The sequence below is a fragment of the Sinocyclocheilus rhinocerous genome, unplaced genomic scaffold, assembly GCF_001515625.1.
Source record: "Sinocyclocheilus rhinocerous isolate Xijiao unplaced genomic scaffold, SAMN03320098_v1.1 scaffold362, whole genome shotgun sequence".
Lineage (NCBI taxonomy): Eukaryota > Metazoa > Chordata > Actinopteri > Cypriniformes > Cyprinidae > Sinocyclocheilus > Sinocyclocheilus rhinocerous.
The window spans coordinates 288,191-305,983 of NW_015639507.1; the positions used below are offsets into that span (position 1 = coordinate 288,191).

Genomic DNA, 17,793 nt, shown 5'->3' on the forward strand with positions numbered 1-17,793 from the left:
TGTGTGTGTGTGTGTGTGTATATATATATATATATATATAACAAATATTTCTAATAATTAAAAGTCAAAAAGCGTGGGGTGCTGCTAACCTCAAAACTGAATCCCAGCAAACAGTGAGGCTGTCACAGGTCTTTTACAGACACTTTAAGCATTTTTAATAGAAAGTGGGCTCACACAACTCACACAGAGCAGTGATAATACCAAGATCTGCCAGGTATATCAAGGTTAGCATGCACATAAAAAAAAATACAAATACACAAAGCCACTCACACAATGCACAGCAGAGCAACATATGTGTGTACAATTCACAGCACTGAATCAATATGATCTCAAATCCACCAATACCAACAAAAATACATCAAAGTCCTATAAAAACAATTTAATATTCTCAAATGAGTTATCATGAGTGATTACCCAACCTATCGCTTCATAAAGAGTGACTACTAAGATACAAGCACTCTTTTAACTTCAAATTAATACGATGACAATCATCGCAGTGCTTTCATTGTTTTAATTATATTAGGAGATGAATGTGTGTGTGTGTGTGTGTGTGTGTGTGTGTGTGTGTAAGCGTTTAGGGGGTGATGTTGGCTGCGTATCTCCAGTCGTCGCTTGCAGTGTGACCTCACACTGGTTGTGACCCCTGAAGACAGCCTGTGTGTGTGTGTGTTTGGGTGCACATGTGTATGTGTGCCTGAGACTCAGTGTGAATGCTTGTGTTTACATGTTTGTGTGTGTGTGTGTGTGTAGAGGACAGTTGCCCAGCAGTCTCTTCCCTGCTGCTCCGCGGCCTGGCGCTGTCACACACTGCGATCATATCATTAACGCTTCATCGTTACGCTCTTATTTGGATGCACTTTTCTCATGTGATCCACATAATGGGAGCACACAAATTCTCTCCAACAGCAAATCTTTTTTGAATTAAGTGCAAACTTTTATTTAGCAAGTACACATTAAACTGATCAAAAGTAAATACATGTATAATGTTACAAAATATTTCAAATTGAAATAAATGCTGTATTTTTATGTTCATCAAAAACATTCTTAAAAAATGCATTACAGATTCCACAAAAATATGAAGTAGCAAAAACATTTTACAACATTGATAATAATGAGAAATGTTTCTTGAAGAGCAAATCAGCATATTAGAATGATTTCTGAAGGATTATGTGACACTGAAGACTGGAGTAATGATGTTGAAAATTCAGCTTTGATCACAGGAATAAATGACATCTTACAATATATTCAAACAGAAAAGTTATTTTAAATTGTAATAATATTCCACAATATTACTGTTTTTATTGTATTTTTTATTAAATAAATGCAGCGTTGGGGAGCATATTCTTTCAAAAACATTCAACGCCAAACTTTTGAACAGTAGTGCATATAATTTTAGTATTCCAGTAAAACACATTTAATTTATTGTGCATGCTGAAAATTCAGCTTTGATCACAGGAATAAATGACATCTTACAATATATTCAAACAGAAAAGTCATTTTAAATTGTAATAATATTCCACAATATTACTGTTTTTATTGTATTTTTTATTAAATAAATGCAGCGTTGGGGAGCATATTCTTTCAAAAACATTCAACGCCAAACTTTTGAACAGTAGTGCATATAATTTTAGTATTCCAGTAAAACACATTTAATTTATTGTGCAATCTTTTATTTATTGTAACATATAGGTTATATATATATATATATATATATAGAGAGAGAGAGAGAGAGAGAGAGACACTTAAGCCACAATTAAAAATGTCTAAATATCATTGCATTTTGATTTCATTGGATTATCTGTCAAGATTTTCATAATTGTAATTTGACGGGAAATGTTTCAGTTAAAGCAATCTTTGCAATATACGAGTAGTGATTTGCATTGGTAGATAAGTGCTCAAAAATGTAAAAAACTCACACTGGACATGCACTGAAATGGTGTCCGGCTATAAAAATAAATATCCACATATTTGGATAGAAAACACATGTTTTCTAAGTTCTAGTAGTAGTAGAAGTAGTTTTATCATTTAAAACCAACAAACTTCTTTTTGTTCTGCTTGAAATGTGCTTGTTCTTTTTTCTTCAAAATAAAAGACACTTGATATTTTGTTATCTAAAGCAATGATGCTCAGATATTTTTATGCATGGCTTAATTCTTAAAATATGTTTTGGGGGGCACAGCATGTGTGTGTGTCTGTGCCTACGTAAAACACAACAAATCAAGAAACGTATTATGAGTCATTTGGTACCTGATGTCAGAGCTGAATCACTAAATATCGTTACACAAGAAAACGAGGTTGCTTCTAAAAGTCTTGAGCAGTTGTGTGCTCAGTAAAGCAGCTCTGATTTGCCTCGTCTGCTCGCTGTACTTACAAAAGTGTGTGTACACGTTCTGTGAATGACAGGTCCAGATGCTGGCCAGGTAACCTCTGTCCATGTAAACAGCTCTTGAACCCAAAACCCCGTGGTGATATGTCAGCCCACATTTTTAGTTTCCCTTGATTTGCCTCCCATACAAACCCTTACCCTTTCCACAGCTTTCTGTTTATGAATAAATCCAAACTTATCTTTCAGGTCCACCACAGATAAGCATGCAAAATTGCCTTTTTGATACCGTTGGATATTTTCTTCTATGCTCCCAAGTTCCTTATGTTATGATTAAATTGAATTGCATGGCCTTCTATATTTCTATAGAAATACACTGCACTGAAAACATTCGGAACGTCAAAGTCTAGAATGAATCTGCGTGCCATTCGGTTGCTCTTGATGTGCGCTTCATATATAATCACATATTGTCTTAATTTGCATTCATCATCATATCACAGCTGTTATCTCTCAGGATAGATATAGAAACTGGCATTAAAAGTAAAAAGCTTTTTCATTATCACTGCTCGGTAAATCAAGTAACACTGTACATTTCGTGCGGAGCCCTTATCACCGTAGGGTGATGTTCTACGATCTCACCACATTACCACCCACGTTAATGGCATTGGTGAGCAAAGACAGCATTAAGTTAATAGACCTGGCCACATCTTGCATTATAAATAGTCATTAATATTCCATTATCTGTCACATGCCCACGAAATGCGCAGGAACTGGCAACTGTGCTGAAACGTACCTTTCTGCTTTTCAGGTAACACTCTGCATTCGAAATGAGGAAACGCTGTCACGCGTGTCATCTTACCTGGTTTTGGGGGACGTCGTCAGCCACTCCTCATGTTTTTCAAATGTAATCAAGTAGGCCGCAATCTCCTGCAACAGAACAAATGAAGAAACATTTAGAAATGTGCTCTTTTTACTCTGTGTCTTAAAAATGCTGATATAGTTCAAAAACAATGCAATGTTAATCTCATATATCAGTTGAGAGGTAACACTTTACTTGAAGGGGTGTGCATAAGACTGACATGACACCTTCATAATCATGACATGACACATGTCATGAGTATGAAGGAGTTTTTATGCATGTTTATGACAGCTGTCATTAAGTGTCATTCGTTCAGTTATGCCATTTTTAATGCAAATATGACATTGTTTGACCTAACCTTAACCCTAACCCATAACAAAGACATCTCAAACAATGTCATCTTTGCATTAAAAATGACATAACTGAGTGAATGACACTTAATGACAGTTGTCATAAACATGCATAAAACCTCCTTCATATTCATGACATGTGTCATGTCATGATTATGAAGGTGTCATGTCAGCCAACTCTTTAACAGTGTATATAAGTCAGAAAGCATGAAATAGAATTAGACCTCCCCTTTAAACCTTTAGGTATATATGCCTAGACAGACATATAGATATAACAATGGATGGGATGGATGGAACGATGTATAGAATGACAGAGACAGATAGATGGAAAAAAAGATAGAATGATGTATAGAATGACAGAGACAGCCAGACAGACAGCTAACTTGATGGCATTGCATTTTGTCTCAACAGCAATATTAGTTTGATGCATAACAGGCCGCAGATTAGATAAGTCAGCCGTACGGCTTAAGAAGGCCTTAGACTTTCTATCACGTGATAAAACAGAAATAGAGAAAACTACAGGCACACTGGGTTCCCGCAGATAGAATAGACAGATAGAACGGATGAACAACTGAACGAACAATAGAACAAACAAATGATAGAACGAGAGATAGAACGATAGAATGATTGATAGAATGACAGACAGACAGACAGACAGACAGATAGATAGATGGATAGATAGATAGATAGATAGAACGATAGATAGATAGAAAGATAGAATGATAGATAAATAGACAGAGATAGAACGATAGAATGATAGACAGACAGACAGACAGACAGATAGATAGATAGATAGATAGATAGATAGATGTGATCACACTACAGCTGTGTTGTATGGTCATAACCTTGAGTCGAGAGCTTATTAGCTAGAAGAAAAGCAGGTTACATGTTGCCTTTAATGTTATCAGACTATTAAAAGTACTAAAACAAATGTATCCAAGCCGAGTGAGTTTGACTCTCTCTCAGGTGCTGTAAAATTGACCAGCTTTCTTCTGCAGTCCTTATAAACCTAGAGTACTCCATTTAAACACCACAAAACACTGTCATATAAACTTAACGAGTGTTTTCCAACAACATGATCTTATGAAACAAGGTTTGAGCATTAGTATGAGCAACTCGTCCATCTCTGAGCCAAGGTACGAGAGTCATGGTTGTTTCTAGATGACCTGAGGATGACCATCGCTCATCTGTCACTATGGGGTATTCGTAAAGTGTTCAGACTGCCCACTGAGCAGCTGTCAGGAGCCAGATTACACAGCCCCGAGGGGCGAATCGCATCTCGAGTCCTACAGCCAATCAGCATGCCATATCGACTATCAACTCGTCTGACAAGTGGCAGATCCTGCATCGTATCGCTGTGCAACCACCACCAGAGCGCTTAAGACAACAATAGATAGATAGATAGATGTGATCACACTACAGCTGTGTTGTATGGTCATAACCTTGAGTCAAGGGCTTATTAGCTAGAAGAAAAGCAGGTTACATGTTGCCTTTAATGTTATCAGACTATTAAAAGTACTAAAACAAATGTATCCAAGCCGAGTGAGTTTGACTCTCTCTCAGGTGCTGTAAAATTGACCAGCTTTCTTCTGCAGTCCTTATAAACCTAGAGTACTCCATTTAAACACCACAAAACACTGTCATATAAACTTAACGAGTGTTTTCCAACAACATGATCTTATGAAACAAGGTTTGAGCATTAGTATGAGCAACTCGTCCATCTCTGAGCCAAGGTACGAGAGTCATGGTTGTTTCTAGATGACCTGAGGATGACCATCGCTCATCTGTCACTATGGGGTATTCGTAAAGTGTTCAGACTGCCCACTGAGCAGCTGTCAGGAGCCAGATTACACAGCCCCGAGGGGCGAATCGCATCTCGAGTCCTACAGCCAATCAGCATGCCATATCGACTATCAACTCGTCTGACAAGTGGCAGATCCTGCATCGTATCGCTGTGCAACCACCACCAGAGCGCTTAAGACAACATTCACGTGCACATGAGTTACTTATGCCTGAATTCTGAGATCTCATTTTATGCACCAGTGGGCTCATTTGAGCAAAGCGTGAGGAGAATCAGTGTCTGGGCTTCTAGAATCCAGAGGCAACGTACGTCACATATATGTTAACAGCTCTTTCACAGTTGTTCACGCTTTATATGAAGTAGAATGTGGCTAAAGAGAGAGGATTTGGGTAACAAGTGGCGCACGTCTACGGGACAGACACATCAGGACGCTCTTCACTAGCGTAGAGTGTTCAGATAACAGTCACGCGAAAGATTCGCTGCGTATCTACATGCGGCCATATGCTCTCTTGGCTCGGCTCTGAGAACAGGCAGAAGGCCCAGGGAAGTGTATGGGAACACAACTGGCAATGTTCTCTCTTGGTTTCAATTTAGAGATGCCAACTTGTGCAGTGCCAATTTAACCCTGCTGCCCTCATTACTGAAGGCAAAGAGGGGAGGGATGGGTCTAACAGAGGAGAAATGAGTAGTGCATTAAAGAGCCAAGAGGAAAGAGAAAGTGTTCATAGACACAAGTGTCTTGTGAATCATTCAGAAAAGAATCAAGAGTGCTTTTTAATTCCAACTGAATTTTTGAATTGGAATATTTTAATCCAGGAATTAAAACAGAGCTCAAATCAGTTTCTCATCCACACTGAAATGTCGGAAAACGTCAAATTCGCCTTACTGCGCATGTGTAAAACCTCATGAAAGCTCATTGAGATGATACAGACAACAGACAGAATAAGTTTTCACGCAATTCTTCTGGCAGGATCATTTCATTTATGGAAAGCTCTCATCATTCACTGACGTGTCCATGTCGCGCTCACTCATGTTTGATCTAAAACACAACTGCCCATATGTTTTGTTGCAGGACAGCAATTGTGAGTAATTTTTCTGTCATCTTTTTAGGACTGTAATATGAAGAGTGTACAAAGTAAATATCTTTAGCAACAGTGTGAAAGTGAAAAGTACATAACAGGCACAATTACCGGTATAAACATATTTCTGTCATGACAACTCTCGGAGGGATTGGCATGGTAATGGACATGACAATGTTAATGTATTTGGTCTTGGCGGAATAGATCTGCTACGCTGCTGCGGCGGCAGAGCAAGTACCGAGTCTTGCTACTGCCAATACATCCACAACATGCTGCTGTAAGCATGTAAGAAATACTGCTGCTGCACATATAACACATATGAATAACCCCCATATATCATACATGAATCACCTCATAGCAGATCTATACAGGTGGAGCTGGGGAAGGTGGAGGGTTTCTGAAGCAAGCTGCAACTACTAATACAAGCACTAATCATATATTTGAATGTTGAGCAGCGAGCTCATTGGCTACCGATACAGGAGAGAACCAATCAGCTGTGCCATGTGATAATTATGTCATTAGGTCTGACTGAGTTAGACCTATCGGACTGAGCCATCTAGAGTTTCATGCCAGAACTCTGTATATGTCTATTGGTACAAAATGCGTCACATGACTAAACATGCGTCATCGTTTTCAAAAGCCTCCGTTTTGACATTCTACACTACTACGCGGAAACAGCATTTTCAAATTTATCCACTTTGGAGAGAATTTTCAAAAAGCTCAGTTTTCCTTGACAAAAACGCCATCTCAATGTGGACGGAAGGCCAAAATGGAGAGAAAAACATGCATTTAAGCGAAAACATTAGTGTGGACAAGGCCTAAATTGTCAAGTCTCTACGTTTTTGGATGGATGGATGAAACAAACAACTGAACGAATAGAATTTATGGAAGGAATGAGAGCGAAAGAACAAATGGTCGATTAAACAAAGGATTGAATGATAGAATGGATGGAAAGAGCAACAGAATGATAGATAGAACGATAGATAGATAGACAGACAGACAGACAGATAGATGGATAGATAGATAGATAGAAGAATCATTTTGAAATGTTTGTCTAATTATATTGATAACATTATTATAAAATTATTATATTGATGATAGTAATATAAGTTAATAAATATTAAAAAGTAAATGAAAAAAATCAACATCTGATTACTGAACTGCAGGTTTCGTGTACCAAAACACGCTGGTCGCTAAACAAGAGGTGACAACATCCACACTAAGTAGCCAAAACCAAGACAATAACACTGAGCAAATGAGAAAAAAAAATCCAGCTAGCATTATGGAGTGTGAGATTGGATAATCTGCTAGTTTTATCATTTAAAAAGTGATCATACATGGGATCTGACGCCAGGCATGTGTGCCAACTCAACCGACGACCGCCTTCATTGTTTTCAAGTGATATTTTCACAAAGCATTTCATTATCTTATGTGACCGTAACACATACTTCTTTGTTATTCTGTTTACCGTTGGGCCGGGCCTGCATTTTCACTGTGTGATTGTTTGTTACGCTGGGAACTCGGGAGTGTCCTGGCACTGCCACTGATGAACTGAATGAAAAACAATGGCCTGCTGTAATTTGGCAAACAAGCGTCAAGACAGATACCGAGCATCGGGGAGCCGAGCTTTTGTCAAATTCTGTTTATTCTGGAGTCAATTCTCAGCGGCCCGCTCGTCTTTTCTGTCCCTTCTCACCCTAGTTTTCCTCATTTTCCATTAAGCAACATCTGATTACTGAACTGCAGGTTTCGTGTACCAAAACACGCTGGTCGCTAAACAAGAGGTCACAACATCCACACTAAGTAGCCAAAACCAAGACAATAACACTGAGCAAATGAGAAAAAAAATCCAGCTAGCATTATGGAGTGTGAGATTGGATAATCTGCTAGTTTTATCATTTAAAAAGTGATCATACATGGCTTCTGACGCCAGGCATGTGTGCCAACTCAACCGACGACCGCCTTCATTGTTTTCAAGTGATATTTTCACAAAGCATTTCATTATCTTATGTGACCGTAACACATACTTCTTTGTTATTCTGTTTACCGTTGGGCCGGGCCTGCATTTTCACTGTGTGATTGTTTGTTACGCTGGGAACTCGGGAGTGTCCTGGCACTGCCACTGATGAACTGAATGAAAAACAATGGCCTGCTGTAATTTGGCAAACAAGCGTCAAGACAGATACCGAGCATCGGGGAGCCGAGCTTTTGTCAAATTCTGTTTATTCTGGAGTCAATTCTCAGCGGCCCGCTCGTCTTTTCTGTCCCTTCTCACCCTAGTTTTCCTCATTTTCCATTAAGCTTGCTTTTAGTGCTTCCTACACTTTCCCAGCACTCCTCCCCTCCTCTTTGCTCTCATTGCCTTATTATTCCTCTGTTCCGTGCTCCTAACTCAGAGCTGTAGTCACCAAAGAGATTATATGACAAAGTCATTTTGTATTGAAATGAAGATGAAGATCCCTCCGATTTCCCATGAACGCTGGGAGTCAGTCGTTTGGCTTCTAGCGAACCTGCTCCAGGCAGCTCTTTCCCTAACCTGCACTTAACCTGAAGGGCGGCACCGCCTCGCTCTGACTGCCAATGAGCGCCTCCAAGTTTGCCACTCAGGAGCCGACAAATGTGAAACTCCTCAAAGCGCTCTTTAAACTATAGTAGGGGGTAAACGGGAGTCAAGAGAGGCGTGTGAGAAGGAGCCGGCTTTCCAGACGAACTGAAGTGTCTTCTTCCTTCCAGATAATGCCTCTCTCTCCCCCTCTCTCTCAGGCTTACGTCTTGAATGCTTGTTGCTAAACTTTATGAAATGCAAATCGGCCTCCTGTGAAAATGATCTTTGAAACACTTCTAACAATTCAACACCAAAGGAAGACATGAGCAAATCCTGCTACCTGTTTCAAAAGGCCAGGCCTGCCATCCGTCTCCCTCTGTTGTTCCCAATATGAAAGACAAGTCGTCGTGAACAATATGACTCCCTGACAGGCTTATTTAAAGGGAAACGTTCGAGCTGCCAAACAGACGTGGTGGAAAACGTGTGGATTTCACATCGCCGTCGAGCTTGTGAAAAAACCGTAGAGACTATCTAGTACAATTACTCCAGCTATTAATTCAAAGTGTCAGTCACTCTTTGATCAAGCACTTTGTTGAAGTGATCAAGCCGGCCCGCTTGAGCTCAGGGGAGTCTTTTGTTGCTTGACCATGGGTAACACTCTAGAATTAGTTAAGGCAAAAATGGCAATTACATAAAAACAAGTATTTTGCTACAAGATCTGTGGTGCGCTAATGCAATGCACCAGTATGACAAATAGGGAAAAATGAGGGAAAAATAAATAAATAAAATGAGATATGAGACAGACAGTAGCTAAAATGCCCACTCCTAATACAAGGCTCTTACATTTCTGAATGATTTCTGCATAATTCATATTCAGTTTCTAATTTAGGCCAAGATGGAGGCCATGTAGTTCTGCTGAGGGTCATCCTAAAACTGACTCTCATTTGACCGAACTCGAATGCATTTTAAACCCAAACTGCTCCCCGAGGCACCGTGAAGAAAGCTGGAGAGAGTCCTCATTCTGCTGAAACTACTCTCCTCCACAATTTGCTGCAGGGTGAAGAAAATTTTGCACGACAGATCCTTTTTGAATACGTGCCCTGATTCATTAGCGCAGGACTCCATCACACTGGTTCCTGCCTTGGTCCCCACAGGTACCTTTAAATCCTGCGTTACATAGATGGCTGGCAGTTTCCGAAATGAGTATTAGTCAGAGCGTACCCTGCTGAACTACGCTGAATGCACTTAAACCAACACTCACACGTTATCAAGCGGTATGGTCAGCTCTGATGTGAGCACACCATCACTTTTAATCTGTGTAACCATGGGGTTCCTTAAGGGCAGCCTGGAAAGATTAAGGTGTGAACAAACATTAAATTAAAAGAACTGTTTTAAATGTATTTTAAAATGTAATTTATTCCCGTGATGCAAAGCTGAATTTTCAGCATCATTACACCAGTCTTCAGTGTCACATGATCCTTCAGAAATCATTCTGATATGCTAAATTGCTGCTCAGGAAACATTTCTTATTATTATCAATGTTAAAAACAGTTTTTGTTGCTTACTATTTTTGTAAAAACAGTGATACACTACCATTCAAAAGTTTGGGATAAGCAAGATTAAAAATAAAAGAATAATAATAAATAATAATAATACTTTTATTCAGCAAGGACATATTATAATGATCAAAAGTAAAAGTAAAGACATTTTAATGTTATAATTTATAACATAAAACTTCAAATAAATTATGTTCTTTTAAATGTTTTTTTAATCAAATAATTCTAAACAATTGTTTTTCACAAAAAAATTTAGCATATATATTAAGCAAATTTTAAACATTGATAATAAGAACTATTATTAATAATTGAGCACTACTAATAAAAACTGATAAAAATGATACAAAACTGAGCAGCAAATCAGCATATTAAAATGATTTCTGAAGGATCATGTGACACTGACTGGAGTAATGATGCTGAAAATTCAGCTTTGCATCACAGCAATAAAATACATTTTAAAATATATTCACATGGACAACATTTGATTTAAATTGTAATAATAAATTGTAATAATATTCCACAATATTTTTGATCAAATAAATGCAGCCCTGGTGAGCATAAGAGACTTCTTTAACAAACAATATTTTAACACATTTTTTAACAGAAGTATAAGGAAAATAGGGAGGTTCTTAGAAACCCACATTATGAACTTGTTCTTCTAGGCCTGTATGTCAGTGAGATGTGCTTCCACATGTGTCTGTGCTTCAAACTGAAGTGTCTTTCTCTTTCCCTCCCAAGGTCAGCAGCAAAAAAGCGATGAAGTCCATCCTAGAGTCTCGCTGTCATCTCAATAATCATAATCAAACTGCTCATCCACAATCTTTTACATTGTCTCCCCACCCACTCAGTAGATGAAACGTCACCAAATCACAGAGAGCAAATTGACAATCCACTTTAAAAAAAGTGGGATTGGAAATTGAGCCATTAATCATAGCGCTCGCATCTGCCACACTGGTCCTCATACTGTCCGCATGCGCACACACAAGCCGAGACCGACATGATGCTCAGGAGTCTCTATAGCTTATTGCAGATAAAAGATAAATGCTTCCTTTAACTGTCATTTGCCAATGTCTCTCTTGCACTTTGTGGAGATGCCGCTCCAGATCCCGCTTTGATTAGTGGATGTGTGTGGTTGGGCTGTCCAGACGCTGGCTCAAGGAGAACGACTCCGGCGAAGGTGCAGCGGACATCACAGTGCTCTAAGATTGATGTTCGCTCAGGTTGGCAGAGGACTGGAGAAATGTACTGTGGCATACTTTAAAAGAAGTCTCTGCCAGAGAAGGGCAGGGAAGGTGAGAGGACCATTAATGGGGATCCAGGTCATAGAGTGGTCCTGAGTCTGGTCCTCCAGGAACCTCCATCTGAAAACTTTTGGACACTCGAAGAACTAAATCAAGTTGTTTAATTAATCAAGTGCTAGTTGTGTAGCTACACCGTTGGGGGCACATTTAAGGGGTCCTAAGAATAGGAGATGAGAAGGACAGTAAGTGTGAACGAAAACATTGTTAGAGTGACAATGCAGAACATGAAAACATTCCTCAACATGTCTCAACCCAAAGACAGAGTCTGAAGGTCAACAGGAAATCAAACTTGCCTTTACTTTCTTATATACCTGTTTGCTGGCAGTAAAGTGCATGTCACTGCACAATATTTCAAAAAGTTTTAGCAAAAAAAAAAAAAAAAAAAACCTTAATCAAATAGCTTGCTCTGTCTATAAAACGACTTTCTTTTCAGGTGATGTTGTCGATACCTATTATAGAATAAATTTTCTGAAATAAATTTTTTGAATACTCCGATTATGCAGGTAAAAAGGGGTTAAATGCCATTTCATGTTGCCTAAAAACAGAAGTAATAATAATAATAATTATTATTATTATTTATATGGAACCTTTAGTACATAAAATACAACTCAAGGTCCTTCACAGATATAAAAATATAAAAACAGTAGAACGAATTAATGGATGGATGTCATACACAAAATGCAGTTAAAACGGCTTCACAAGTCAGAATATTAGAAAAAAAAAACTAGAACTGAATTGTTAGTAATATAAAATACATGAAAGAATAAGAAAAAAAATAACAAATATATTTCAATTAAAGCAAGATTATAAGAAGCTGCGAGAGCAAAATGCATAAACGTAACTAAATAAAGAAATCTGAAAGAAATAGGTATGTATTTGCTTTTGCTTGTGAATACCTATTTATTTTTAAAAAGTAATACATATTTATTTGCTTTTTTAAAAATGTGAATGCTACTGTGAATATCTCTTCATTTAAAAAAAAGGAAAATAGTTATGTATTTGCTTTTTAAAAAATATGAATGCTATTGTGAATATGTATTTGTCTACTTTCGAGTGTTTGAAGTTTTCTGATTTTCAGATGACTAACAGCAGCTCGGCCTGATCTGCTAACCTTTAGACCCACATCAGTAAACAGACCACAACAATTCAGCTTGTTTTAGCATTAGCTGCACGCACAGCTCTCCAGCTGTTTGATACAGAGAGCTGGCAGGCAAACCTGTCACCTCAGCACAGAAAATAACTCTCGCTATGCGCTTTGAGAGACGTGGAGGGCCAATAGGGGCAAACACGCTAAAGTTCTACTTCTGTTGTTTTTATATTTTTGCAGGTGTGCATCCCAGCAGACCTCTCAGCACAGCAGCTGTCTAAGGTTAACCTGCAGCACTCAGTTCCAGTTGTTCAAAGAGATGTAAACATTTGTGTAGTGTGTGATCAGTCACACTGGGTGATGATGTTTGTTTTGGGTCATTAATATTAATATATGACAACAGGTTCCAGGACACATGGCTTTTATGAATTATGAAAGAATGCAGAGACCGAGGAAATTGGATTCTGCATATGTAAAATTTAACCTTTGTGTTTAAAAAAAAAAACATCTGCTAAAGATCGATTTGTGAGCAATGCAGAAATGAGAAAGATAGATTTTACTAGGATCCTGATCTGCGTTATGTACAACATGCGCAATGATACTGGTAACTAAAAAGCTAAAAGTAATAATCAGTGCTTGGTAGATTACTTACAAATTGTAGTCTGCTACTGATTCCAAATTACATGACAAAAATTGTAATTAGTAACGTAATCCATTACATTAAACATTTTAAGTAACATAATCAGACTACTTTTTGATTACTTTTAGATTTCTTTTAACCTAACTCGTTTATCACATAGATTTAAATAGGATAAACTTGTACCATTTTGGGTTCATGAGTTTAATGAAAAGCTGATAATTAATCAAACCATAAAAATGTAAAATAAATCATTTAAAAAAAGACGATAAAAAACAATTACTAAAAAATATTACATTTTTCAATTGATTTCCTGCATATCATGTGACCATTAAAACCAACATCAAACATTAATTACCTTAAAGTTTGGGAGAAATATTTAATGTAAAGAAATATTTATGAAACATGGCTGTGCACCATGAGCTAATGTTTAAGCGCTAGGAAAATTAAAAAAAAAAATGTATAAGTTGAAAAACAAACAAACAAAAACTTAAAAATATAAAAAAATATCTGGCATATTTGCAGATTGGCAAACTACAGTGTCAAAGTGGGTTCCTGTAGCCAGCCCGTAAATGAATGAATGTCTATTAATAATATAAGAATGTACATCTGTTAAAGGAATAGATGTAAAACATAAATAAAAAGTGTATTCCTGTTGCTTAACGGGTAAAGGATTGCGCAAGCAATGCCAAGCTGGCTTGTATTACCAGGGTAAACTTCAGTTCAAATGCACTGTAAGTCACTTTGTTTAAAAGTGTCAGTCAAATGCATAAAACCTAAATCCTGAGCTTGAGTTGTCACTTTTTCCTTATTCCTTCTTGTTCATTTAGACTCTCTCATATTTAACAGTCGCTTTCATTATTTTGTCTTCCTAAAGGCTTTTATTCTCCATTTGTCTATATTCTCTCCCTTCATCTTCTCTTTTCTCTATTGTTTTGCAGTGGCCTTGTTCCTCTCTTAGGTTATCTGTTTGTTTTGGTCAATCGTAAACCTCAGGCGATGATAAGGAGAGGGCGTTATTGTGCTGGAGAGGTAGAAGAGAGAGAGAAAAAAAGTGTTAGAGAGAGGTGGGCTGAATCCTGGCACTTAGCAAGATTGTTTTTCCTTGTCCAAGTGCCAAGGCTGCTGACTTCCATGATAAAAATGAAACTCTCATTTGCAAGGACGTTATCAGATAGTCAAGAGCGGTAGAGTGAGAGAGACAGAGATCAGGGTCAGCCATTAATGAAAACAGCGGCTGCATTATTAGAGGTGATGTGATTTTCCCATTACTGTGTGCGTGAGAAGGATTCAGTATAAGTGTCAGCTACGAGCAGCATACTCATCTACATACTACACACTCATCAATGAATCTCAGCTGTGTAATTGACAGGTTAGATGTGTGGTTTATTCATAACGACAATAGCAAACAGCCTTCGAAAGCAGCACTAAATTTTATTTTATTTTTTTAGATAAAAAGCTATTTCATCTAATTAGTCCACAGCTTTCACTAAAACAGGGATATTTACAGATGGAAAAACTTAAATCGCAATACTTCATCCAAGCAATTTTCCTCATAATTGCAAAAGCCTAAACGTTTTTCATTTGTTTTGAACTTGTCCACTTGTTTAGCTCCTCACTTGCACAGTGAAGCAGTAAATAGTTCACTCAGATCATTCACATTACAGCTCGTCAGACAGCGACGGCAATTAATAGCTGGCTCTGCAGATGAATTAAAACCACAAACGCAAACAAGTCACATACAGTAAAGCTCCGGAAGGCCAAAATCAAAGAGTGCTCAAAATAAGACATTTCCTGATTGTTGTCGGCCAAATTTTGGACGACCAATGCAATGCCTTTTCTTCATCGTATCGTGAGAGAATAAGTACAGCCAGGGAGGAAACCGCCACCATCCACACATGTGCTCCACCTTTTGTTACAACAAGAGGGAGTGAAGGTCACATCCCAGGCAGAAGCTTCTAGGAGCCGTCCCGACTCTGCCAGTGAGGCCCCGGTGGGGAAGGAATGATGGAACGTTTCATGCTTCCTCCACGACACGCGGGCCCCATCTGGAATACATGATCCGACAGAGACAGGAAGGAGGAGAGACGTGTCCTCCGCTTGGGCTCACCCGGGATCTACTCCAGAAACGCAGTGGCACTCGTCCTCGCCAGGGATCGAGGCTGCTGCTCGTGCTCGATTGGGGACACAATGGAATATTGAATTTCCTCCACTGGCTGTGATCTGAGATGTGCTTCCTAGCCTGGTGATGCCAGATCAGCGGTGCCACCAGGTTGATGCTAGAACTCACTGATAAACTAAATGTGCATCCAAGACACACACAAGCACACCTTCTCGACATGTGTAATGCTGTACAATATTAGAATATGGGGGAAAATATACTGTAAGATTTGGGGGTCTACATATGTCCTAGAATAGTAATGCTAGTATTTATTTTTTTATTGCCAAAAACGTGTTCACGTGTTCTTCCACCATGGACAATAAAATGAAAGTTAATTTATTTATCCATTTGGTCTGTCTAACTATAAGGCTGATTAAACCTTAAAAAAGTTTGTCTTGACAAACTTTCCTTTTCTAGTTACATTATAATCACACTAGGTTTATGAATTTATCTGAATTTATTTTAACTCTACTTCCTTAAATTATAATTCAAATTACAGTCTTACGAGGCACTAAAATTAATCATTATTGATGCACAGAGTCATAAACTTGTACATTCAAATGTATTTAATAAAATGTAATGTTAGAGGAACAATGAAACATTAAACTCAACTTTAGCATCTTAACTTTAGCTTTGGCTGAAGTAAACGCGTTTAGCACATTTCCATTTATTTCCACAAAATAACAATGCTTGAGATCCAACAACCCCCCATGGACCCCCTATGGGTCAGGGGCCCCCCACTGAAGACCCCTGATCTATGAGATGTTGTTTTTTTTCTTGCATCTGACCAAATTAAACATGCTAAGTTAACATGCTGAGTATTTTGCATGTTTTGTTTATGGAACATAAGATCTGCAAAGCTTTTAACATGGTTTATACTCTCCAGCACACAATAATAGCTCAAGACTGCGGCTAATTAACCAGACTATCAGTTTCCCAGTTCCCTGACTGTGATAAATGGGAAAAGTTGATGGACAATGTGAAGTTCCTCCCCGCTCGCCTTTGAGATCGAGGAATCATCTCACGTATGGTAACCCTGCTGCTTTCCCTGAGGTCACGAGTTCAGTCTCGAATCGTATCAAATCCTCCTGCCCTCATCTACCGCTGAGTGTGCGCTGTAAAAACCCAACTCCATCTCCGTAGAAGCTGTCCATCTGCCACAGGTACAACTCATATATTATTACACCATCAAAATCAATGGCTGAAGGCTAGAGAGATGAGCAGACGATGGGTGCAGATGAAACAGCACCTATGGAAGACAACCAGACATATGTGATGACCTCTACTCATAGGGAGCCAATACAAATACTCTGGGATAGAGTGTGTTGCACTCTGAGTAAAGAGTTGGGAAGCAAGAACAAAAATGACTTAAACAAATCATTTTCATGATGTTTGGTTGGGTTAACTGTTCTAGAATGTAAAATATGCAATTTAAGCATCAGGCTTTGTCATGATCAATGTTCGTCTATGCATGTGAACCCATCAACCTATGTGATTTCTTTGCTCCTTTGCCATGCCCTGCCCTAAAACACTACTAGCCAATCCTACCTTAGCAACTGTTACCATCTGCCATTTTCTTAGAAAAGCTTTTGCTCTTTTTCTACAGTAAGTCTATGGAGGATCTCTGTGTTTGGACAATTTTAAATGCAATTCTTTTGTTTATGTTTAAGTTTATGTAATGTGCAAGTATTTGGTTAATAAACACTATGGTTCAAAACGTTGGGTTGGTAAGATTTTTTAAATGCTTCTGAAATATGTCTTTTATGCTCACTTAGGATACAGTTATTTAAAGGGGTCATATGATGCGATTTCAATTTTTCCTTTCTCTTTCGAGTGTTACAAGCTCTTGGTGCATAAAGAAGATCTGTAAAGTTGCAAAGACTAAAGTCTCAAATCCAAAGAGATATTCTTTATAAAAGTTAAGAGTCAGCCACGCCTACCTAAAACGGCTCGTTCTAACACACCCCCACATACCTACGTCACTATGTGGGAAGATTTGCATAACACCGCCCAAATGTTCACACAAAGAAAGAAGGAGTAACTTTTATTCTCGCTGTAGTATAGTTGCTGCCGCCGCCATGTCGTGAAGGCGCT

At 38.3% G+C, this 17,793-nt stretch overlaps 1 protein-coding gene across 7 annotated transcripts in view; it reads right to left on the reverse strand.

Moving 5' to 3' along the window:
- The window catches only part of LOC107751174 (calmodulin-binding transcription activator 1-like), a 324,185-nt gene that overhangs the window by 157,373 nt on the left and 149,019 nt on the right, over positions 1-17,793 (reverse strand). For all 7 annotated transcript variants that reach the window (XM_016566811.1, XM_016566809.1, XM_016566808.1 and 4 more), the window contains one exon: positions 3,183-3,250. In XM_016566811.1, coding sequence (XP_016422297.1) covers positions 3,183-3,250 — 68 coding nt within the window. The remainder of the gene's footprint in view (positions 1-3,182; positions 3,251-17,793) is intronic.